The sequence below is a fragment of the Mesoplodon bidens genome, assembly GCF_964165515.1.
Source record: "Mesoplodon bidens genome assembly, chromosome: 6".
Lineage (NCBI taxonomy): Eukaryota > Metazoa > Chordata > Mammalia > Artiodactyla > Ziphiidae > Mesoplodon > Mesoplodon bidens.
This window is the reverse complement of record NC_138162.1, coordinates 50,851,133-50,876,118: the sequence shown is the minus strand read 5'-3', so window position 1 is coordinate 50,876,118 and position 24,986 is coordinate 50,851,133. Positions and strand designations below refer to the sequence as shown.

The window sequence follows — 24,986 nt, the reverse complement described above, 5'->3', positions numbered from 1 at the left end:
TAAATTAGAGAAGAAAAATAACTAGCAAGTTATGCCTTTTTTTTCCTCTCTTCAAGTTCTCTCAAACTTTTATCCTTCTTTCTTGGGAACTATGTAAAAATGATGAGTCTTTTATAAAGAGGAAGATAGTAAATGTTTTCCTAATACAACTAACTATGACATATGAGTATAATAAATTACTAGATTCCATTAGATGATGACTAAGTTAATTTAGGTAGCTGCATGGAGAATCTATCTTATATAATGTTAAATAAAAAATAGTTTGGACATTTATGTAAATGGTGATTTCACTGAAGGCCAATGATGTCTCTATAATGATAAGGATTGGGAGGGGCCCAGCTTTATGATAAACATATTGTTTTAAAATTAACATTATTATAGTATAATTAATATGCAATAAAATGCACCAGTTTTAAAAGTGTTCAGTTCAATGACCTTTTGCAAATGTATATAACTGTGAGATTGCCATCTTAATCAAGACCTTCGCCTTATCGCAAGAAGCCACCTCATGCCTCTTTCTTTTTCTTTTTTTTTTTTTTTTTTTGCGGTACGCGGGCCTCTCACTGTCGTGGCCTCTCCCATTGCGGAGCACAGGCTCCAGACGCGCAGGCTCAGTGGCCATGGCTCACGGGCCCAGCCGCTCCGCGGCATGTGGGATCTTCCCGGACCGGGTCATGAACCCATGTCCCCTGCATCGGCAGGCAGACTCTCAACCACTGCGCCACCAGGGAAGCCTCCTCATGCCTCTTTCTGGTCAGCTCTCCCCACTACCCCTGACCCTAGCCTCAGTCAACTACTGGTCTGCTTTCTGTTACTATAGATTAGTTTTGCTTTTTCTAGAATTTCAGCCTATCTAGAATTTGCTTTCTCTAGATAGGCTGAATCATATAGTATATTCTCTTTTGTGTCTGGTTTCTTTCAGCATAATACTATTATTCATTTGTTGTTGCATAAATCAGAACTTCATTCCTTTTTACTGCTTGAGTATTATCCATTGTGTGGATATGCCGCAGTTTGTTTTATATTCTGTTACTGATGGACTTCTGGGTTGTTTCCAGTTTTTGGCTATTATGAATAAAGCTTCCACGAATATCCTTGTACAAGTCTTTGTATGGACATATGTTTTTATTTCTTTTGGATAAATACATGGAAGTGGAATTGCTGGGTAATTTTTAAAAATTTCTTTGTATTTTGTTTATTTTGCTGGCATATTTTGTGATTTGGTCTATTTTAGACTCTAATAAATACCTCCTTATTTGTATTACAGCCATTTGATCAAAGTTCTTCTGATAGAAAAGAGCCATTGTCTAATTTTCTTTTTATCTTAGTTGTTTAACTTGTTAGGCTCTGGAAGTAGTCCAGATCCACTGCAATTTCTTTTGTAGTGTTGCCTTTATTTCTGGAAACTGAAAACATATCTTAGTTTATAAGGGGAAAAAAAGAAATACTCTCTGTGGTAAAATTTAGAAAGACAAGAACTGGAGACGGGGACAGTTGACTGCCAGAATCATCAGCATATGAATTGGGTGGAAATACATGGTTGGGCCAAAGGAGTAAGATGAGCACAGAGGAAGGAGACAAATCTCTTGAATAAACACCAAAGTATAAATGCTGAGCATGGAACAAACTTCACAATCATCCATCTTCAAGACCTTTCCATCTTTTAAAATACCAACATGTCACTTTACCCTGGGTTCTTTAGAAGCTCTCAGAGATGAAAACTTTTAGGTATATAATTCTTTCTCATGAAAAGAAAGCAGACATAGGGTGTTTGTTTTTTATTTATTTTTTGAGTTATCTTTAATATTTACTTTATTGGATTTTTCTCTCAAACTAAAAAGCAATACATACTTTTATTGCCTTTTATTGCAAGTCCCCCCAGATCCTACAAGTATCAAAGGAAAACCCAACAATATTTGCCTTCCCTATGACCCTCACTCCCACCACCACCTCACCCTGAAGAGGATAAATGTTAACAGCTTAATGTCCCCATTCTTCTCTATGTTCATAGCAATGCACCCAAATGAAAATATTCACACCAATAAAAGGCTTTTCTCTGATTTTACAAAAATGGGTCATGCCACACACATTTCTCAACTTGCTTTCTTGTGGCTTTTCCCACAGGTCAATACATGTAAATCAAACTCCTCCTTTTGAATAGTTACATAATATTCCAGAAATAGGGACATGTCACAGCTTATTCAACCACTCTCTAGTGTTTGTTTTTTAATAGCACATTATGTTGGGTGTTAGAGAATTCTTCCATATCAGGGTGCTCAGAAATTTTTCTTTTTTCTACAAAACACCTTTTTTTCTTTCCTTATATTAATTCCAGATATAAGCTAGTTGATTTATTGCTGTATCTTGAAAGCATCTTTTAACATGGTGTTGTAATCAGCACTTGTTTTCTTAAAAGGCACACTCATATCAGTTCAAGTATAAAAGAAGTACATGGAAAAAATGTAAGGTTATATCACTAAATTCAGGGTAGGAAATATGGCCAACTTTCATGGGCGCTGGTCCAGGAGATGGAAAGCCAGTGGGAACTCAGGAGTTCTGTCTTGGACTCTGCCATTCTCTGAATCTCACTCTGTCTTTATTTCTCCCTTGCCCTGTCTCTACTGCACAGTGTGTTCTTTCAACTCTGCCATTCCCTGCAAGTCTCCTCCATTCTCTCCTCTACTGGATGGTTTAATCTGCTGATGCATAGCCTTATTAAGGTGGCTTTCCTTGATACCAATTCTGATCTCAACTCTACATGGCCTTTCAGCTTTTCCTGACAATAATCTATGTGTTTAAGAGTTTAAATTCTTACTGGAAGTGGTAGAAGAATTGTCCTATTAGGCAGCAATCACCTAATGCTTCTCTAAAGTCCAGTAAATGGACAAGCAGGCAGCACTATCAAACTAGACAGTCATACTTTAAACTTCTTAGTCATTTTGAAAGAACATTCTTTCCTCAAGTCTAATTAAAATTGGCTAGATTTCCAGTGGCCTGCTAACAGATTTGACTTAAAACGACTACCGTTAATGCATATTGGATAAAACGTGAAGAATAAGCAAAGAAGTGCTTTGTGGGATAGTGTCTCAGAATCTGCAATAGCATTGAAAAAAATATCTGAATTTTGTTATATTTGCTGAACTACCATCATCCCATCTAACAGTTTAGGGTCCAAGCCATGAACCTGAAGCCTGTATTTTGACTAGTATAATGTGTCATAATACTTGGGTTTAATGGAAGCCAGCTATCAGCTTTGAGTTACTTTGTCTTTAACTCATCAGGGTGTAAACGGGCTTTAAGGTAATTTTTAATCTATATTTAAATTAGCTATTTCTATAACAGCCGTAGTATGAATGTGACTATGTGCAGAAAAGAAGAATTGGATGCAAGCAATATTTTGAAAATAATGTCAAGAAAGAGGCTGTACAAATGATACATGACATTCAGTGAATTTGAATAGAGGTTATATTAAGACACTTTCAATGAAATTATTGTCACTGAAAATTTTCTGGGGTTGATAATGCATGAAGTAATGTATAGAACAGAAAATGAAAGTAAGATTTTATTGTAGGTTGTTAAACTGTGCTAAAGGTCACACAGTAAAGAGCTTCCATTTGGCAGATTTTTTTTTTTCTTCTTTTTTTTTTTTTTTGTGGTACGCGGGCCTTTCACTTCTGTGGCCTCTCCTGCCGCGGAGCACAGGCTCCGGACGCGCAGGCTCAGCGGCCATGGCTCACGGGCCCAGTCGCTCTGCGGCATGTGGGATCCTCCCAGACCGGGGCACGAACCCGTGTCCCCTGCATCAGTAGGCGGACTCTCAACCACTGCGCCAGCAGGGAAGCCCAATTTGGCAGCTTTTTATATAAAATTTGATTGTATTTTTACTGAATTCATTTTTTTACTCAGAGAGTAAAGTGACAAATTCAAATTGATTAAAACTCTTTTTTTGTTTTGTTGATATGAAAGTGGCATGCTTTGTCTACTATTTAAATCTAAGTTTGTTAGTCAATAAGCTTGTCATATTTATATCTGTAGTGTGGCATGCTGAAAATCATGAAAACCCTAGTTTTTTCTAATTTTAATCAATGTGAAAGTTGCATTAGTATTTGATCTCCTAAATCTTCTAATCAGTTATTTCTTTTTTAAGGAACAGTGTAGCACAGAGAAATGTTCTGAAGGATGTTAATAAAAGTTACAGGCATTCAAAACTCATTCTAAAGTTCAGTGAGTATTAGTCTCCAAAGCAATTGTCAATCACAAGGAACAGAATAGAAAGCATGGGAAGTACAGAATGGATACTATTTTCTACTCTCTAATAATTTAGTTAAATGGAAGGTGGACTATTATGTCAGGGGTGGTGTCTATACTAAAATTAAGTAGTAACTTCAAAATAGAACTCAGACCATACAACTTGAGTTTTTTTAGTTGACAACTGGCTTTAATTCAGTATGCTTTGAATTTATTTGCAGAGGGAAATAAATACATTTGTTAATGATTTGAATCATTATCATTAGGATTGATCTAGATCTAAAATACAGATCATTGTCATTAAGATCAATATTAAATACCCTTAGGATTAAAGAACTTCTGTACTTATCAAGTTAGTATTTTGATTGTCCAGAGATGTTAAATACCCTTGTTCTTGAAATATCAACTCAAAGAATTTTAAACATTCTGACTTTATTTGTATTTGTATAACCCCCTGGCATTTAACTATTGTGCTGGATGGTTCTCACTGTGAAGTGACTCTCATGAAACTGTATTCTTGCTGGGAAATGATTTTATCACATAGAAAATGAATGTGCAGAGACCAGTGAGCTGTGTCCGCTGATGGACTATAATTTGCAGACTGTGATGTCAAAGCAGACTTAAGATTTGTGACAACAGTTGGTGATTGCACTGCTCTATAATTCTGTGGCAGCAATGAACCATGCCATGCACAACCTCATTCCACATTTTGCATACGTAAGTTCAGTTTACGTAGTCATGTGTGGAGAGCTTTCATGGACATAGGAAATATTAGCAGGGATTGATGTGTTGGTACTGCATGTTGCATTACAGTCCTGATAGCACTGAAATGTATTTCTCCATTGTCCAGAAGGAACAATTGTATCCCATTCTATCAAAGAACTGAGAAAGGGGACGCTCACAAGTGCCTATATTAAAGGCTATTTACTGCTGAGCACAAAACAGTAGCTATTATTATTACTAAACCTACTATCAATGTTTTTTGATGACTTTGCCTTAAAAATAAGATGTGTTTTTTGTTAACTTGTGCATTATTAAGTACTCTCTTTCACAGCTCAAAACAGCTTGGTGTAAAACAAGTTGATTTTGTTACCTTCTGAAGAAAGAGGCACTTCTGCGTAGGGTTCTTTTCATACTCAAAATTTGGAAGGTAGCCTGGGTTTTGGCAGCCACATTCTTTTATAGAGCTTTTGCGAGCCCAGGTCCCCCAGGAAACAATGATACCGGTGGAAGGCAGAATTTTGCCCCCCATGAACTCTGCCCTCTGATGGCATGCTGTGGTGACGTTATGTTAAATGGCAAAAGGGACTCTGCAGATGTAGTTAAGGTTAGGATCTTAAGATAGGAAGGTTAGTTTCGATGATCCAGGCAGGTTCAATCTAATCACATGAGGCTTGAAAAGTGGAAAACTTTCTGGAGAGCTTGCTGGAGTCAGAGAGAGAGATGGCAGAAGAAGAAATCGGACCGATTTAAAGCATCGTAGGGACTCTACTGCCATTGCTGGAGGAGGCCACATGGAAAGCATGAGAAAGGATGTGGGCAGCTGTTAAATTTAATTTAGTAACAAAAGCTATCCCCTTTCCTCATGTACGCAGGGTTACAGCAGCAAAGGAATGGGAACCTCAGCCCTGCAGCTGAAAGAGACTGAATCTGGCCAACAGCCTGAATGGGCTTGGGGACAGATTCTTCCCCAGCGCCTTGAGGAAGGAATGCAGCCCCACCAGCACATTGATTTTGGTAGTGTGAGACCCTCAGGAGAGCATCCAGCCCAGTCTACCTAGACTTTTGACCTTCAGAAACTGTAGGATAATACATTTGCATAGTTTCAAGCCATTAAATTTGTGATAGATTGTTATAGCATCAATAGGAAACTAATACAGTGTCCACCCCTGAGAGATCCGCAGATATAGGTCTGGTATTTCCACTGGTCAGATTTCATCTACTGCCCTGGTGATGTATTCCTCAGCATTTAATTTCAATTCTTGTAACTCCTGCTCCATCCTACAACTTCCTATAACAATCCTGTAATTCGGTATAACATCCATTAATATCCTGTAACTTCTGTGATACATACAAGATTCCTATAACACCTGTAATAGCCTATAACTTCTATGACATACACAAAATGAGTCTACAAAGATAGGAAGCATGGCTGGGGAAACCACTCATCTGATCCAAGTAACCTGTATCTCTGGAAAAATGACTGAATTATATCAAAATCTATTTTTAAAACATGCTAACTATCTCTTTCCCACCTTCATACTTTCTGCTGACAGCCTCTTTCCCTCTAAGCAATCGATTTTTAGTGGTATGTAATTTAGATTTAGAAAACTGAAATTTATCATATGAGACCATAATGTTGGGCTACTTCAAGGTTGTCATTAACAAACTCCAATACTACTTACTCAACAGAGAATTGCCTCTCTTTGGTCCACTTTAGCTCAGAGAGCAACTTAACTCATTTGTTTACTCAGAAATTTGCTTCTGGAGTTAGATGGGAAGAATATGAGTTTACAGCTGAGTTAACTACAGCTATGAGAGCCCTTTCCCTTAATTGCTGGCTATTGCAGGAAGTGTGTTATGGCCATTATTTCTGTTTCCTTTGCCAAATTTTGAAAATACTCGGAGGTTTAATAAATGAATGTGCCTTTGCATTCTGAAATAAATAAGCAGGACAGCTAATTAAGGATACATGCATATGAATCAAATAATTTTTTTTCCACATTTGCGCTTGCAGAAAAAAAAAGCTCTAGAGGGCATTTGTAATATTTCCCACAAAATGCGGAGTGTTGGGAAGTTCAGTGGAATTAGGAATGGCTACTCATTTCCTTGGCTTTGGAGTCACAGAGCTGGGCTTGAACCCCCAGTTCCATCACTTGCCGACTGTGTGATGTTGAGTGAGTTACTTCAGTTTTCTCATTTTTCTCAATCTTCAGTTTTCTCATTTTTGCCATGGAGATAATGACATATATCTTGAATCTTTAAAGTACTTGGTATAGTTCTTCCAAATGACCATCAATTCGAGGGCCTTTTCTTTGCTAGTTCTCCACACACAGCGCATTCTATGTAAAACTTTAATCAAATGGAAATCTCAGCTCATTTCTCCCCCTAAGCATGGTTAAAGTTTTTCTATACCTCTCAAAAAGAATAAGGATGACAAAATGAAATGGACGAGAAAGAGGGGACATAGGGAAGGAAAGGAGCATGATGAGGACAGGCCGTATATGGATACTATCCTATATAAGCTCTTGGAACAATTAATGTTTAAATATCACTGATATTTGTCCCCTAGAGCCAAATTATTTTGAAAAGTCTTTAAATATATTTTTTAAATGTTTTGTTTTTCAGGCACCATGTATGATATGTTAACATCATATCTTTCAAGTCAAATGTCAGACTTGAATCTGAAGTTATTTCTTGAGCATTTGAGAATAGAAATTGAGCTTCTATGTGCTGTGCTTATGACGGTAGTAGGGCATGTCAAGACAGGTCTGAACATAAAAGGAATTATTATTTCACATTTTCTGAGGATCCCAGAGAACTATCTTCTTAAATAGAGTACTAATATTTTTCCTTTGATAGAAACTTAAATTGCAAAAAAATTCCGTTTGTTGAAACCTACTTTCTTTCTCTGCTTAGATATCCTGCTAGCGGCCATGTGGGAATTTCTTCTTTATCTTAGTAGAGGACATTATGCTGATCATTTTAGGTAAAAAAGAAAAAAAAAAACGCAAAAAAATTCCCCCCCAAAAAAACCTTCCTAGTCTTTTAAACAATAATTTGCTAGAAAAAAAAGTGTATTATTTTCTCTTTAAAAATAACTTAAAATATGAATCAGGTGAGTTTTTCTTAGCTGGCAGAGAAGATATGTTAAACTGTTTGTAATAAATAAAAGACATTATTTTATATGAGGTGGAAAACCTTTCCACATCAGAAATACTGACCCTACAGTCAAAAGTCATAAAAACCCAGAATTCACCCTAAATCCCCTATCTCGCTTACCCCAAACACTCAGCATCGTTAAGTTCTACACCTTTTTCCTTCTTCCCATCTATTCAATCGTTTTTCTTTTTTTAACTTTTTTTCATAAATTTATTTACTTATTGGCTGTGTTGGGTCTTCGTTGCTGTGCATGGGCTTACCCTAGTTGCAGCGAGCGGGGGCTACTCTTTGTTGCAGTGCGTGGGCTTCTCATTGTGGTGGCTTCTCTTTTTGCAGAGCACGGGCTCTAGGCACGCAGGCTTCAGTAGTTGTGGCACGTGGGCTCAGTAGTTGCGGCTTGAGGACTCTAGAGTGCAGGCTCAGTAGTTGTAGTGCAGGGGCTTGGTTGCTCTGTGGCATGTGGGATCTTCCCGGCCCAGGGCTCGAACCCATGTCCTCTGCATTGGCAGGCAGATTCTTAACCACTGCGCCACCAGGGAAGCCCTATTCAATCTTTTTTCAGCTCTCCAAACCCACGCCCCCTCCATTTCCTCCTGCCTAGACCTTGCAAGTCTTCTAACTGGTTTCCCTGTTTTCAGTGTTACCCCTGCCCCTTCCTGCCATCACCACCATTCACCTCTGTAGTTCTGTTGATGTGATCTATCTGAAATGAATCAGATCGGGTTGCTTTCCTACTTGAAAGCTTACTGGTTTCTATTGCTTAGAGAATGAAGTCCAAACTTCTTGCTTTGCTCTGTCAAGGGCTCATGGTCTGGCCTTTGGCCATTTCTGTTTTTTCAACCCTACCCTCAAACCCCCCACTCCCATCCCCACCCCCAGCTTTTTATTTCCAGCATCTATCAGGCTGTTTAATTCTCTGTATCTTTGCTCAATCTGGTCTCCCCTACATTCTGTAGAGACCTCTGGACACAGTGCCTGCCATATTTTTTTGCATTTGTTCACATGGCCATTTCCCAGTTCCAGACCTAATCTAACTGAGATTAAGGCTGTATCGTATCTAGCAGGTAGTAACGTGTTTGGCATCTAGCATGCACTTAACACATATTTGTGGAAAGGAGGAAGGAATGGAAAGATCTGGGATGAAGTTGTGTGCTTGCCAGGTATAAGAATTCTGAGAAGACATGTAACCTCTCTGAGCTTAATTTTACTTACTTGTAAAGTGACAGTAATATTTTCAACCCTTTCATTGAACTTAAAATAAAACCCTTCATACATGGCCAGTTAGTCCCAGGCTTAAACACTGTCTGCCCTCTCCTTTCCTCTGTGACCTCATTTCAGGCCTTTATCTCCCTCCTTGCCAATTTTTTCAGAGGAATTTACTTTCTGAGAGTTCCCAGAATGTGCCAAGCTGTTTGTCCACCCCTCACAGCCCCCTTGCACACACCACCTTTGCACTTGCTGATTCCTCTGAATGGGAGGTGCTACCCCAGCCTTTGCTGGGCTGCCTGCTTCTCATCAGACAGCACCTCCTCGGAGGGACCTTGACTCATCTCCTCTCTAGAGTAGGTCTCTCTATGTCTGTCTGCTTATTTTTTTGCTTTATAGTACTCTTGTTTTCTTCCCCTTTATACGGTACTCTGTATTTAAAGTATTTGTTTACTATTTTTTTTTGGTTGTATTTCCCACTGTAATGTCAACTTTAGGTGGGTGGCAAAGATCACATTCGTCTTGTTCACCATTTCTTTCCCAGGGCCTGACACAGAGCAAGTTCCTCATAAGTATTGATTCCTCATAAGTATTAGTTCATTAATATGAACTAATCTCCAAGAATGGATTTGAAGATCGGGTACAGTATGTGAGTAAAGTTTATAAACCAAAAGTGCTATACAGATGTGAAGCATGGTTATTATCACAACTGGAACAGATATAGAGGAACCTGGGAAAACATATGCCAACCTCCATTCTCCCAGGAATGAACGTACAGCTTGATAACCCGTAATTACTCATTTTCCGAGTGTGGACTAGTCCAGCAGGAGAGGGTTCTTCCAGGCCAAGGGCAGGTATTTTTTTTCTTTTCTTTTTTTTTTTTTTTTTAGACAATCATGTTTAATTACCTCACAACTGAAGCTGCCTTTGGGGCCAAGGGACAGGAAGGAGGCAGCGAACCCAACACTGGAGCTGCACTCTAATCCTAGGTTTATTCAACACAATTCTTTCCTCTACACAACACAGTACAAAGACAATATTATCTAAAATGCTACAAAGTTACAAAACTCAAAACAGAAAATGTATAGTAGTGACTGTACAATAAAAGCCAAAAAAGCAATGTACATGTTGCCAAAGTAACCTGCACGACCACCATGAATACCAACACAACGGGGGGTTCTGTGATGACCCGACAGAGCTGGCTCTCAACTTACCAGTTTCAGAGAGAAAGGGAGACGTGGGTTTGTCTGTGTGTGTGTGTGTGTGCACGCACATGAGTACATGTGAAAAGAACCATTTTGGGTATTTGGCCCTAGAGGTCAGAAGAGGACTCGAGCAGGGGAGCAGGGCCAGGCTAACAGGAATGGCAGCTGCGTAAAAGCACACCCTTTCCTGTGGGACCCTGCAGGCCAACAGGTTAGGGCACGACCAGCCCACCAGATGGGCCCCCCATCATCTGTGGAATGGGAAACATGCTCCCAGGCTGGGGCTGTACCACCACCTGGAGCCCCCTGCTCATCCCTGCTGGCTTTGCCACTAAACTGACCCTCAGGAACTAGAAATGTGGAAGCTTTCTAGCCAGAAAACTGGAGGGCATCATTATAAGCACGACCCCAAACCAACAACACTCCTGCAGCCGGAACTCTGCCGCCAAGGGAAATGTAGCAATTACTGCCTTCACCTTCGAAGCCTGGCCCTGAGTGAGGAATTTCTTTCCTACCGATCCTCCTTTTGCTAGAAAAGTGACAAAAGTGAGTTGGATGGGATACAAGTCACAGGGCAGAGCTTCGGTGGCCCTGCTTATCGGGAGGAGTTGGAGCTGGAGCGGCTCCTGTGGTGGCGGCGGCCAGGGGAGCGGGATCGCCGGCGCACGGGAGACCTACGCCGAGGGGAACGTGACCTTCTCCTCATCCGTGGGGGTGACCTGCGCCACATGGGAGGTGGTGGTAGCATTCTCCTGGGAGGGCTGAATCGCCTGGGGGGTGGCCGAGGCCAGGGGGCCACCACAGCAGTGGCAGTGATCTCCTGGCCATCGATTTGTCCTCCATCCATGTGCTTCAGTGCCTTCTCGGCCTCATCTGGATTCTCAAACTCCACATATGCATAGCCTTTAGACAGATGGGGGTGCATCCTTTCTACAGGCATGTCAATCATTTTAATTTTCCCATAGGTGGAGAATATCTCCATGATATGATCCTTGGTCACATTCCTGGTGAGCCTTCCAATGTGCACTTTGGTGGGTTTAGGGGAAGGGCTCCGCCTTTTCCTTTCCTTTTCATCTCTTTTGGGTGGTTTGGATTTGGAGCGGGAACGCCGCCTGTTGTCATGCCTGCGCCGGGAAGGACTCAGAGAGCCAGAGGAGCTGCTGGAGCTGGAGCTGCGGGATGTGCTAGAACTTCCTGAGCAGCTTGATGCTGAAGATGAGCTGGAGCCGCTGCTGGAGCCCGTGCTGGTGCTGGAGCCTGAGCTGGAGGTAGAGCTGGACCGAGACCTGGTGCTGCTGCTACCACTGGAAGCGCTGCGTCTCTTTCGAGTTTTATCCCTGCCACGATCCTTCTCGCTTGACTCCTTGGTGGCCCCCTTATCTTTAGAGCGATCCTTGGACTTCTCATCAGAGCGGTCTTTGCGTTTGGTAGGAGAAGGAGCCATCTTCCCGCCGCCGCGACCTCCTCCCGCTCTCCTCAGCCTCTGGGGTATTTTTTTTCTTAACACATTTTCTGCCATAAGATGACTAGAATACTGGAGATAAAGAGGGGATACTAGTATTTTTTCTTTTTTTTTTTTTTTAGATACTCAAATTGTCTTGAATTTTAATTAGATCCTCTATACACACATTTATTTGCTACTGAAAATTGAAATAGCACATCAAAAATTTTATTACAATTCAAACTTTTGAAAACCAGAGAATATAGTTAATACATCCTATTCTAATTATGCTCTGGCCAAAGTACCCAATGTTTTCTTTACATTCCTTCCATACAAGTTAATTTGCTTCAAATTCTTGGTATTGGGTTTCATCTTCCTAACTTCAGGCTCCTGAAACAGGCAGTCCTTGAGACCTATTAGTGCTTCTTTTGGTCAAATCAAAAAGTGGAACTAAAGTATATTCAAGTCATTCGAATCCAAACTATACATAGTCTTTATAAGTTACCTGTACTGAGGTAGAAAAGAGATGCAAGAGAAAAGACATCTTAGAACTTATATCATAGGTTATCAAAATATTGTCACACAGTCTGTCCTAGCATAAAGTAGCTTTCCCAAGCTGCTGCATAGTGATCCTAAAATTACTAGCAAGAAAAAACAGTACAAGGATAAGGTTTATGGCTAAATTGACTCTGTGTCATAACTATTCTCCATGTTAATATCCTCAGAGAGATCTCTATGATATAGGCGATAATGACAGCTACATCCAAGTCTTTCCATTCTTGATTCAATCTCAACTTCCTTCTGCCGTGGTTCTCTTTGAAGCAGAGGAAGTTGGTTGAGGTAGTGGTATTCAATAATTCACATCATCTTTTTTCCACCCTTTCTTTCCAAGTAGTTAATAATGTCCTCACTCCTCTCTTCCTGTAGGGTATGCCTCCACCAAACCTGTGTAAGTTCTCTCCTCTGTCCTTTCTACCCTGTTGGGGTAAATATTCCTCATACTTTCATCTACTAATTTTAGTATTCATCTGTGGATATTGCCTACAACAATTTGTGATGTTTTAAGAGTGACTTTCTATTCCTTCATTTTTTTTCACATTTATGAATTGGAGTTCATCTGAAGAAAGAGCTATCTCTTCCCTTCCATTTACTTATTTATTCAATTATATATTTATATCAGTACAGACCCATATATATTAAATTACTTTATTCTGTGGGTCATAATACAATGTTATCATTATTTTCTTGCTCAAATTGTTTCATTGTTTGGCCATTGTGAGCTCTTTCCGGTTGGCTCCTTGTGCCCTTTCCACATCCTGCCATCCTTTTTTGAACACTTGTTTGTTTACTTTTTAGAATTATAAGATTCTCCAGACTCATCTGGTATTTTCCCTGCCTCATCGTTGGAATTAACCACTTCTCCAAAGAAACCCTCTGGTTTCTTTCATTAGAGAATGGCTTTTAGAAACTAAAATGTGGGTGATGAGTGTGCTCATTGCCACTAGGGTATCATTTTTCTTCCTTCTTTCCTTATTTGTAACTTCTTTTCTGAGCATGAGAAACTTGGTCCTTATTATCGACAATGTATTTACCTATTTTGTTCAACTCTAGTAAAAGATAAAGTCGTTCCAGAATTGATAGCCCATATCTCTGAGAAACAAATTTACTGACTAGAGTACAGTATTAGTTCATAATTAAAAAAAATTCATAATACATTTTGTGTTAAATTATACTCACTCTCTGAATGGTAATCATTGTTATGATATTTGGCTTCTGTTTTTTTTTTTTTCAAGGGAGGAAAATCTTTGCAATAAGTATTCCCACACAAACTAGAGGGTGCTTCACCTTCTTCATTTCCTAAAAATTTCAAAAATGCTCTGTATCTAGTAAGTTTGTTTGAAAGTTAAGATTGGAAAGTTTTTTGTGTATATTCACACTTCACTGTTTTAGAAAGTTTATAGCTCTAACTAACAAGTTGTAGTTGTCACATAATTCCTTTAGTTTAGTTTTTTTTGTTAATTTTTTTTTTTAAATCAGGAATAATAGCATCCTTCCCAGAATGTGAAGCTATAAACTTGCTGTAGGGAAGCATGACAACCGTACTCAAGATTCAGGCGCCCAGATGAGCAGACTCGGTAAGTAACAGCTCTAACAGAATGAAGGCAATTCCTATTCGTGGGTGGGTCCACACACGTGTACATATGTCTAGGCACACACGTGTGCACATATACACACGTGAGCACATATGTAGTCTAGACCAGTGGCTTATTTTGCAAATCAGTTTCCTCATCTATTTAATGGAAGAAATGTGCTCTTAAAATTTGCTTTGTGTTTTAAACATCTACACATTTTGAGGAAGGAGCCTTGTGAATGTGTGTGTACAGTTATCTAAAATATTTTGGAATTCTCTTTTGCCATTGTGTTCATAAATGGCTTACAAGTTACTCAAGATAATAATGTACTTTATTTTATTTTTGACTGCGTCAGATCTAGTTGCGGCACCCAGGATCTTTGTTGCAGCGCACAGGCTTCTCTCTGGTTGTGGCGTGTGGGCTCCGTAGTTGCAGCGGGCGGGCTCCAGAGAATGTGGGCCCTACTGTAGTTGTAGTGCGTGGGCTCCAGACCGCCTGGGCTTTGTAGTTGTGGCACGCGGGCTCTCTTAGTTGTGGCTCATGTGCTCAATATTTGCAGTGTGCGGGCTTAGTTCCCCCGTGGCCTGTAGGATCTTAGTTCCCCAACCAGGGATCGAACCCGCGTCCCCTGCATTGGAAGGTGGATTGTTAACTACTGCACCACCAGTGAAGTCCCTAAGGTACTTTACTTTATAGTCATGTCTTATATGTTGATAGTAAAGGATATTATCCAGTTTGATCCCTCATTTTATTTATCATCCTTGGCTCTGAATAACTTTTGGCTACTTCAGATATGATTTTAAAGGTAAAAGATTTCCTTTAAAATGAACCCTTGAGGATGTTAAGAATTTGCCCCAAGGGTGATGGTAATTCCAAAGAGGACTCTCCCAGCTCCAGACTGCCCCTCTCCCCTAACACAAGATTTGAAGCAATTGCAGCTTTGTAAAAATATCTAGTCATTAAAAGCTCATCCTTTGTCCAAGGATACACATTCATGGATGGTTTGTTTTGCTGAGTCACACCTTGGATGTAGAAGAAATCTCAAAAGGGTGCAAAGTACTTAAGATCCTTGATCACATTTTTGTGAGTTGACTACGGATTCTGTATTCTTGCTCTGTTTCACATTTAGAGAAATGGGATTCCCAGAATAATAAAAGCATACGCCTTTAATAGCAAGCCAGTGACAAGCCATTCTATATACCAGTGAGGCTGCCACTGCTCCTGTACTTCTATCTAACCCTCAGAGACTTGATGACAAGGCAATGACAAAAGGTTGTGATTGGTGGGATGCATACTAGGTTGGAATCAGAAGACCAGGTTAGGAATCCGGGTGTTGATCAAATGAGGCGGTGCCTTTGAAAGCACTTGCATAGCATCTGACACCCAGTTGGCCCTCAAATGTTGATTTATGAATCTGAAATTTAGAAGTAAAAGGTATAAAAGTCAAAGCTTACTATATTTTATATACACAGTTTAATAATGGGATAAAAATATGTGCCATAAGAGATCGGGGTTTTAATAACCCAATACAGTGAATCTCTTAATTCTTAATTTAAAGAGTGTAGAAAGGTGAAAGAATCTAGCCTATAATTATTCTGCCAAGTTAGGTATAAGGAGGTAATTTTAGAATACTCTGTAATTGTACTTTAAACTATAGATTGCATTAAGTCAGAGTAGTAATTTTTCAGGTCTCCTATGGCAGGATTTATTTTTCTCCATATAGAAATGTTAAATTCATCATGCAAAAATGTGTATATAGGTTAGACCTCTTCTCCATGCTCCCAAGTTTCCTTGCTTCCATCTGCTCACACTCATCCACAGTGTACATGCAATGCACATGTGCGTGCATGTTCATACACACACGCATGCACACAGGCACACACACACACACACACACACACACACACTCCTCAGTACATACAAACTAAAGCTAAGCAGGCATAATTGGTCACCTTTTGCCTTATAATTTGGATTAAAAAAAAAACCCTCTCTCTTCTATTTTTCTCCTTTTGAGAAAACTATGGAGAAATATATTAGCATCCTCAAATTTACTGACCTCATGCATTCCCTTTCTTCCCTTACCTGTAAACCTTGTAGTCTTGCCAAGGTTTTCTACTATCGGCCTGTCAGATGCAGATTACAAGCCCCCAGGGGCTGGATTCACACTGGCCTCTTGGCATTTTACAGAACCTTACATAGCCTTGTCACTAGCTTGTTGTTGAAGCAAAGAATGCCAGCATCCTTAGTAAGGCCTGTGCATTGAAAGCCGAGGAAATTCAACCACAATTAACATGCTGAGAATAAAATCAGGCACTGCTGTAATTATTAGGTCAGAAGCAGGTAAGTGCAATTATTTCTGTACTGAACAAAGACAGGTGGGGAGTAGCTGGCTGTACCATGAGAAGGCAAGGTGGGTGAGGCCTGGGGATGCTCTGTCGATAAGCCCACACGCGTCCAATGCCCACCTGCTGCCTCCTATGTATTTTTCCCATATATGCTATTCTTTCTCTTTGTTTTTAATGGCAGTCCTAAATTGCTTAGCATTTTTTCCCCCTCTTCACACCTTTGTATGTGCTTGTGGGCAAGGACAGTAAATTAAGCATATCTAAGGATTTAACGTTCAAAATCACCTTGGATAATTGGCTTAAGGAGTTGAAGCACGATTTTCACTCCATCTCCTAGTCCTAAGACTACTTCTCCTCCGAGGGTACAACTGTCAATAATTGATGGAGCTTTCTTGGGTAAATGAGCTGTTGCTTGGGACGTTATAAATCATATTTGGAATCAAGTTTATTTTCAAGCTGCTTTTAAAGTCTCGATGCTGTGCTAACTGAATAGAAAATGCTAAGTGGTTGAGGGAGTAACACAAGCCCTCAAGTGCTAAAGGCATGCATGAGATGGACTTAAGGAAACAAATGGAATTTGTACCCTCAGAGAAAACAAGAGCACATCTGTTTTATCAGAAAAGCACATAGGTTTGGCAAGGGCCTTCGGGAAGAAAACTGCTTGAGTGCCTGCTGGGTGCTGAGCACCGTGACCCATGATTCCCTGCTGGTGCCTGAGTTGACCCTCAGAACTGACTCACCTGGCAGGTGTTACAATCACTCTTGTACGGATGAAGAAATGAGGCTCAGAAAGGTTGATAACATCCTCAGTGCATGAAGTGAGCAAGTGGTAGACTTGAAATTGGAATCAGTTGGACTGTGAAGTCCTTGCCCTTCTTACTCCACACAAAGTCAGACATACTCTGTGACAGGGTCTTCAGTCAGTGGCATCCTGACACTCTTTTATGTTTGACATTGAGACTGATGCCAGTGGTCCCTATCCCCAAACCTAACAGCTCTCTCAGCTCTGCTCCAACAAGTGCAGCTGCACTTGGATCTATTTTTTATTTTATTATTTTTTAATTGAAGTGTAGTTGATTTACACTGTTTCAGGTGTACAGCAAAAGTGATTCAGTTATATATATATATGTGTGTGTGTGTGTATCACTACAAGATACTGAGTATAGTTCCCTGTGCTATACAGTAGGTCCTTGTTGGTTATATAATTTTATATATAGTAGTGTGTATCTGTTAAACCCAAATTCCTAATTTATCCCTCCCCCCACATTTCCCCTTTGGTAACCTTAAGTTTGTTTTCTATGTCTGTGAATCTATTTCTATTTTGTAAATAAGTTCATTTGTATCACGTTTTCTAGATTCCACATATAAGTGATGTCATGATATTTGTCTTTGTCTGACTTACTTTGCTTAGTATAATAATCTCTAAGTCCATCCATGCTGCAAATGGCATTATTTCATTCTTTTTTTATGACTGAGTAATATTCCACTGTATATATATGCTACGTCTTCTTTATCCATTCATCTGTCGATGGACATTTAGGTTGTTTCCATGTCTTTGCTATTGTGAATAGTGCTGTATGAAGATAGGGGTATGTGTATCTTTTTATTTTTTATTTTTTTATTTTTTATTTTATTTAATTTATTTTATTTTTTTATTTTTTATTTTATTTTTTTATTTTTTGCTTTATAACAAATTAAATCAGTTATACATATACATATGTTCCCAAGTCCCCTCCCTTTTGCGTCTCCCTCCCACCCTCCCTATCCCACCCCTCCAGGCGGTCACAAAGCACCGAGCTGATCTCCCTGTGCTATGCGGCTGCTTCCCACTAGCTATCTACCTTACGTTTGGTAGTGTATATATGTCCATGCCGCTCTTTCACTTTGTCACAGCTTACCCTTCCCCCTCCCCATATCCTCAAGTCCATTCTCTAGTAGGTCTGTGTCTTTATTCCTGTCTTACCCCTATGTTCTTCATGACATTTTTTTTTCTTAAATTCCATATATATGTGTTAGCATACAGTATTTGTCTTTCTCTGACTTACTTCACTCTGTATGACAGACTCTAGGTCTATCCACCTCATTACAAATAGCTCAATTTCATTTCTTTTTATGGCTGAGTAATATTCCATTGTATATATGTGCCACATCTTCTTTATCCATTCATCCGATGATGGACACTTAGGTTGTTTCCATCTCCGGGCTATTGTAAATAGGGCTGCTATGAACATTTTGGTACATGTCTCTTTTTGAATTATGGTTTTCTCAGGGTATATGCCTAGTAGTGGGATTGCTGGGTCATATGGTAGTTCTATTTGTAGTTTTTTAAGGAACCTCCATAACGTTTTCCATAGTGGCTGTACCAATTCACATTCCCACCAGCAGTGCAAGAGTGTTCCCTTTTTTCCACACCCTCTCCAGCATTTATTGTTTCTAGATTTTTTGATGATGGCCATTCTGACTGGTGTGAGATGATATCTCATTGTAGTTTTGATTTGCATTTCTCTGATGAGTAAAGATGTTGAGCATCCTTTCATGTGTTTGTTGGCAGTCTGTATATCTTCTGTGGAGAAATGTCTATTTAGGTCTTCTGCCCATTTTTAGATTGGGTTGTTTGTTTTTTTGTTATTGAGCTGCCTGAGCTGCTTATAAATTTTGGAGATTAATCCTTTGTCAGTTGCTTCATTTGCAAATATTTTCTCCCATTCTGAGGGTTGTCTTTTGGTCTTGTTTATGGTTTCCTTTGCTGTGCAAAAGCTTTGAAGTTTCATTAGGTCCCATGTGTTTATTTTTGTCTTTATTTCCATTTCTCTAGGAGGTGGGTCAAAAAGGATCTTGCTGTGATTTATGTCATAGAGTGTTCTGCCTATGTTTTCCTCTAAGAGTTTGATAGTTTCTGGCCTTACATTTAGGTCTTTAATCCATTTTGAGCTTACTTTTGTGTATGGTGTTAGGGAGTGATCTAATCTCATACTTTTACATGTCCCTGTCCAGTTTTCCCAGCACCACTTATTGAAGAGACTGTCCTTTCTCCACTGTACATTCCTGCCTCCTTTATCAAAGATAAGGTGACCATATGTGCGTGGGTTTATCTCTGGGCTTTCTATCCTGTTCCATTGATCTATCTTTCTGTTTTTGTGCCAGTACCATACTGTCTTGATTACTGTAGCTTTGTAGTATAGTCTGAAGTCAGGGAGCCTGATTCCTCCAGCTCCATTTTTCGTTCTCAAGATTGCTTTGGCTATTCGGGGTCTTTTGTGTTTCCATACAAATTGTGAAATTTTTTGCTCTAGTTCTGTGAAAAATGCCAGTGGTAGTTTGATAGGGATTGCACTGAATCTGTAGATTGCTTTGGGTAGTAGAGTCATTTTCACAATGTTGATTCTTCCAATCCAAGAGCATGGTACATCTCTCTATCTATTTGTATCATCTTTAATTTCTTTCATCAGTATCTTATAACTTTCTGCATACAGGTCTTCTGTCTCCTTAGGTAGGTTTATTCCTAGATATTTTATTCTTTTTGTTGCAATGGTAAATGGGAGTGTTTCCTTGATTTCACTTTCAGATTTTTCATCATTAGTATATAGGAATGCCAGAGATTTCTGTGCATTAATTTTGTATCCTGCAACTTTACCAAATTCATTGATTAGCTCTAGTAGTTTTCTGGTAGCATCTTTAGGATTCTCTATGTATAGTATCATGTCATCTGCAAACAGTGACAGCTTTACTTCTTCTTTTCCGATTTGGATTCCTTTTATTTCCTTTTCTTCTCTGATTGCTGTGGCTAAAACTTCCAAAACTATGTTGAATAAGAGTGGTGAGAGTGGGCAACCTTGTCTTGTTCCTGATCTTAGTGGAAATGGTTTCAGTTTTTCACCATTGAAGACGATGCTGGCTGTGGGTTTGTCATATATGGCCTTTATTATGTTGAGGAAAGTTCCCTCTATGCCTACTTTCTGCAGGGTTTTTATCATAAATGGGTGTTGAATTTTGTCGAAAGCTTTCTCTGCATCTATTGAGATGATCATATGGTTTTTCTCCTTCAATTTGTTAATATGGTGTATCACGTTGATTGATTTACGTATATTGAAGAATCCTTGCATTCCTGGAATAAACCCCACTTGATCATGGTGTATGATCCTTTTAATGTGCTGTTGGATTCTGTTTGCTAGTATTTTGTTGAGGATTTTTGCATCTATGTTCATCAGTGATATTGGCCTGTAGTTTTCTTTCTTTGTGACATCCTTGTCTGGTTTTGGTATCAAGGTGATGGTGGCCTCGTAGAATGAGTTTGGGAGTGTTCCCCCCTCTGCTATATTTTGGAAGAGTTTGAGAAGGATAGGTGTTAGCTCTTCTCTAAATGCTTGATAGAATTCACCTGTGAAGCCATCTGGTCCTGGGCTTTTGTTTGTTGGAAGATATTTTATCACAGTTTCAATTTCAGTGTTTGTGATTGGTCTGTTCATATTTTCTATTTCTTCCTGATTCAGTCTTGGCAGGTTGTGCATTTCTAAGAATTTGTCCATTTCTTCCAGGTTGTCCATTTTATGGGCATAGAGTTGCTTGTAGTAATCTCTCATGATCTTTTGTATTTCTGCAGTGTCAGTTGTTACTTCTCCTTTTTCATTTCTAATTCTATTGATTTGAGTCTTCTCCCTTCTTTTCTTGATGAGTCTGGCTAATGGTTTATCAATTTTGTTTATCTTCTCAAAGAACCAGCTTTTAGTTTTATTGATCTTTGCTATCGTTTCCTTCATTTCTTTTTCATTTATTTCTGATCTGATTTTTATGATTTCTTTCCTTCTGCTAACTTTGGGATGTTTCTGTTCTTCTTTCTCTAATTGCTTTAGGTGCAAGGTTAGGTTGTTTACTCGAGATGTTTCCTGTTTCTTAAGGTGGGATTGTATTGCTATAAACTTCCCTCTTAGAACTGGTTTTGCTGCATCCCATAGGTTTTGAGTCGTCGTGTCTCCATTGTCATTTGTTTCTAAGTATTTTTTAATTTCCTCTTTGATTTCTTCAGTGATCACTTCGTTATTAAGTAGTGTATTGTTTAGCCTCCATGTGTTTGTATTTTTTACAGCTCTTTTCCTGTAATTGATATCTAGTCTCATAGCATTGTGGTCGGAAAAGATACTTGATACAATTTCAATTTTCTTAAATTTACCAAGGCTTGATTTGTGACCCAAGATATGATTTATCCTGGAGAATGTTCCATGAGCACTTGAGAAAAATGTGTATTCTGTTGTTTTTGGATGGAATGTCCTATAAATATCAATTAAGTCCATCTCGTTTAGTGTGTCATTTAAAGCTTGTGTTTCCTTATTTATTTTCATTTTGGATGATCTGTCCATTGGTGAAAGTGGGGTGTTAAAGTCCCCGACTATGATTGTGTTACTGTCGATTTCTCCTTTTATGGCTGTTAGTATTTGCCTTATGTATTGAGGTGCTCCTATGTTGGGTGCATAAATATTTACAATTGTTATATCTTCTTCTTGGATCGATCCCTTGATCATTATGTAGTGTCCTTCTTTGTCTCTTCTAGTAGTCTTTATTTTAAAGTCTATTTTGCCTGATATGAGAATTGCTACTCCAGCTTTCTTTTGGTTTCCATTTGCATGGAATATCTTTTTCCATCCCTTTACTTTCAGTCTGTATGTGTCTCTAGGTCTGAAGTGGGTCTCTTGTAGGCAGCATATATATGGGTCTTGTTTTTGTATCCATTCAGCCAATCTGTGCCTTTTGGTGGGAGCATTTAGTCCATTTACATTTAAGGTAATTATCCATATGTATGTTCCTATTCCCATTTTCTTAATTGTTTTCGGTTCGTTATTGTAGGTCTTTTCCTTCTGTTGTGTTTCTTGCCTAGAGAAGTTCCTTTAGCATTTGTTGTAAAGCTGGTTTGGTGGTGCTGAACTCTCTCAGCTTTTTCTTGTCTGTAAACGTTTTAATTTCTCCATCAAATCTGAATCAGATCCTTGCTGGGTAGAGTAATCTTGGTTGCAGGTTTTTCTCTTTCATCACTTTAATTATGTCCTGCCATTCCCTTCTGGCTTGTAGAGTTTCTGCTGAGAGATCAGCTGTTATCCTGATGGGGATTCCCTTGTGTGTCAGTTGTTGTTTTTGCCTTGCTGCTTTTAATATGATTTCTTTGTGTTAATTTTTGACAGTTTGATTAATATGTGTCTTGGCGTATTTCTCCTTGGATTTATTCTGTATGGGACACTCTGTGCCTCCTGGACTTGATTAACTATTTCCTTTCCCATATTAGGGAAGTTTTCAACTATAATCTCTTCAAATATTTTCTCAGTCCCTTTCTTTTTCTCTTCTTCTTCTGGAACCCCTATAATTCGAATGTTGGTGCGTTTAATGTTGTCCCAGAGGTCTCTGAGACTGTCCTCTGTTCTTTTCATTATTTTTTCTTTATTTTGCTCTGCAGCAGTTATTTCCACTATTTTATCTTCCACCTCACTTATCCGTTCTTCTGCCTCAGTTATTCTGCTATTGATCCCATCTAGAGTATTTTTTATTTCATTTATTGTGTTTTTAATCAATGCTTGATTCATTTTTAGTTCTTCTAGGTCCTTGTTAACTGTTTCTTGCATTTTGTCTATTCTATTTCCAAGATTTTGGATCTGGGAAATAGAATCTTGGATCATCTTTACCATCATTATTCTGAATTCTTTTTCAGGTAGACTGCCTATTACCTCTTCATTTGTTAGGTCTGGTGGTTTTTTATCTTGCTCCTTCTCCTGCTGTGTGTTTTTCTGTCTTCTCATTTTGCTTGTGTTACTGTGTTTGGGGTCTCCTTTTTGCAGGCTGCAGGTTCGTAGTTCCCGTTGTTTTTGGTGTCTGTCCCCAGTGGCTAATGTTGGTTTAGTGGGTTGTGTAGGCTTCCTGGTGGAGGGGACTAGTGCCTGTGTTCTGGTGGATGAGGCTGGATCTTGTCTTTCTGGTGGGCAGGTCCACGTCTGGTGGTGTGTTTTGGGGTGTCTGCAGACTTTTTATGATTTTAGGCCACCTCTCTTCTAATGGGTGGCGTTGTGTTCCTGTCTTGCTAGTTGTTTGGCATAGGGTGTCCAGCACTGTAGCTTGCTGGTCGTTGAGTGAAGCTGGGTGCTGGTGTTGAGATGGAGATCTCTGGAAGATTTTCGCCGTTTGATATTATGTGGAGCTGGGAGGTCTCTTGTGGACCAGTATCCTGAAGTTGGCTCTCCCACCTCAGAGGCACAGCACTGACTCCTGGCTCCTCAATTTGGGATGATTTGTTGTAGTTCTGGAGGCTGGAGGTCTGAGGTCACGGCGCCAGTGCAGTCAGCGCCTCCGGCAGAGCTGTCTTCCTCGTAGGTCTGCACACTCCAAAGCAATCTCCTATTAAGAAGCTGCGGCCGTGATCTCAGCCTGGAGCGATTCCCGCCAGCACTTGACTCTAGCCCAGTGGTTACTGAACGCCACCACGCATTAGACTCTGTGTATCTTTTTAAATTAGAGTTTTGTCCAGATATGTGCCCAGGAGTGGGATTGTTGGATCATATGGTAGCTCTATTTTTAGTTTTTTTTTAAAAATTGGAGTACAGTTGCTTTACAGTGTTGTGTTAGTTTCTACTGTACAGCAAAGAGAATCAGCTATACATATGCACGTATCCCCATTTAGGTCACCAGAGCACTGAGTAGAGTTCCCTGTGCTATGTAGTAAGTTCTCATTAGTTATCTATTATATATATAGTATCAATAGTGTATATATGTCAATCCCAGTCTCCCAGTTCATCCCACCTCCCCTTCCCCCTTGGTATCCATATGTTTGTTCTCTACGTTTGTGTCTCTATTTCTGCTTTGCAAGTAAGATCATCTATACCAGTTTTCTAGATTCCACATATATGCATTAATATATGATATTTGTTTTTCTCTTTCTGACTTACTTCGTTCTGTATAACAGTCTCTAGGTCCATCCATATCTCTATAGATGATCCAATTTTGTTCCTTTTTATGGCTGAGTAATATTCCATTGTATATATGTACCACATCTTCTTTATCCATCCCACTGTTGATGGACATTTAGGTTGCTTCCATGTCCTGGCTATTGTAAATATTGCTGCAATAAACATGGAGTGCATGTGTCTTTTTGAATTATGGTTTTCTCAGGGTATATGCCCAGTAGTGGGATTGCTGGGTCATATGGTAGTTCTATTTTTAGTTTTTTAAGGAACCTCCAGATTGTTCTCCATAGTGGCTTCACCAATTTACATTCCCACCAACAGTGCAGGAGGGTTCCCTTTTCTCCACACCCTCTCACACTTTTATCTGTTTTGTATAGAGAGCTTTGGCATGCATTTATCAAAAATTTGGATTAAAAGATTCTGCTTCTAAAAGAAGTTTGAAAACCACAACTGCATGAGAAAAGTAAAAATCTATCTTATAAAGACATTAGTGTGTGTAAGAATATGTCTGATATGTAAAAAACTGGGAAATATTTTACACCTTTCTCTGCTTCAAAAGACACACCCAAAGAACAGTGTAGCTGCAGGGA

The 24,986-nt window shown here is 39.3% G+C and overlaps 1 protein-coding gene across 1 annotated transcript; it reads right to left on the bottom strand.

The window, feature by feature from the left end:
* Positions 1-10,303: 10,303 nt before the first annotated feature.
* LOC308618686 (RNA-binding protein with serine-rich domain 1-like) lies at positions 10,304-12,045 on the bottom strand. Its single transcript, XM_081236857.1, has one exon. It carries the CDS (start codon positions 11,983-11,985, stop codon positions 11,137-11,139), a length of 849 nt encoding a protein of 282 aa, XP_081092983.1. The 5' UTR covers positions 11,986-12,045; the 3' UTR covers positions 10,304-11,136.
* Positions 12,046-24,986: the final 12,941 nt, after the last annotated feature.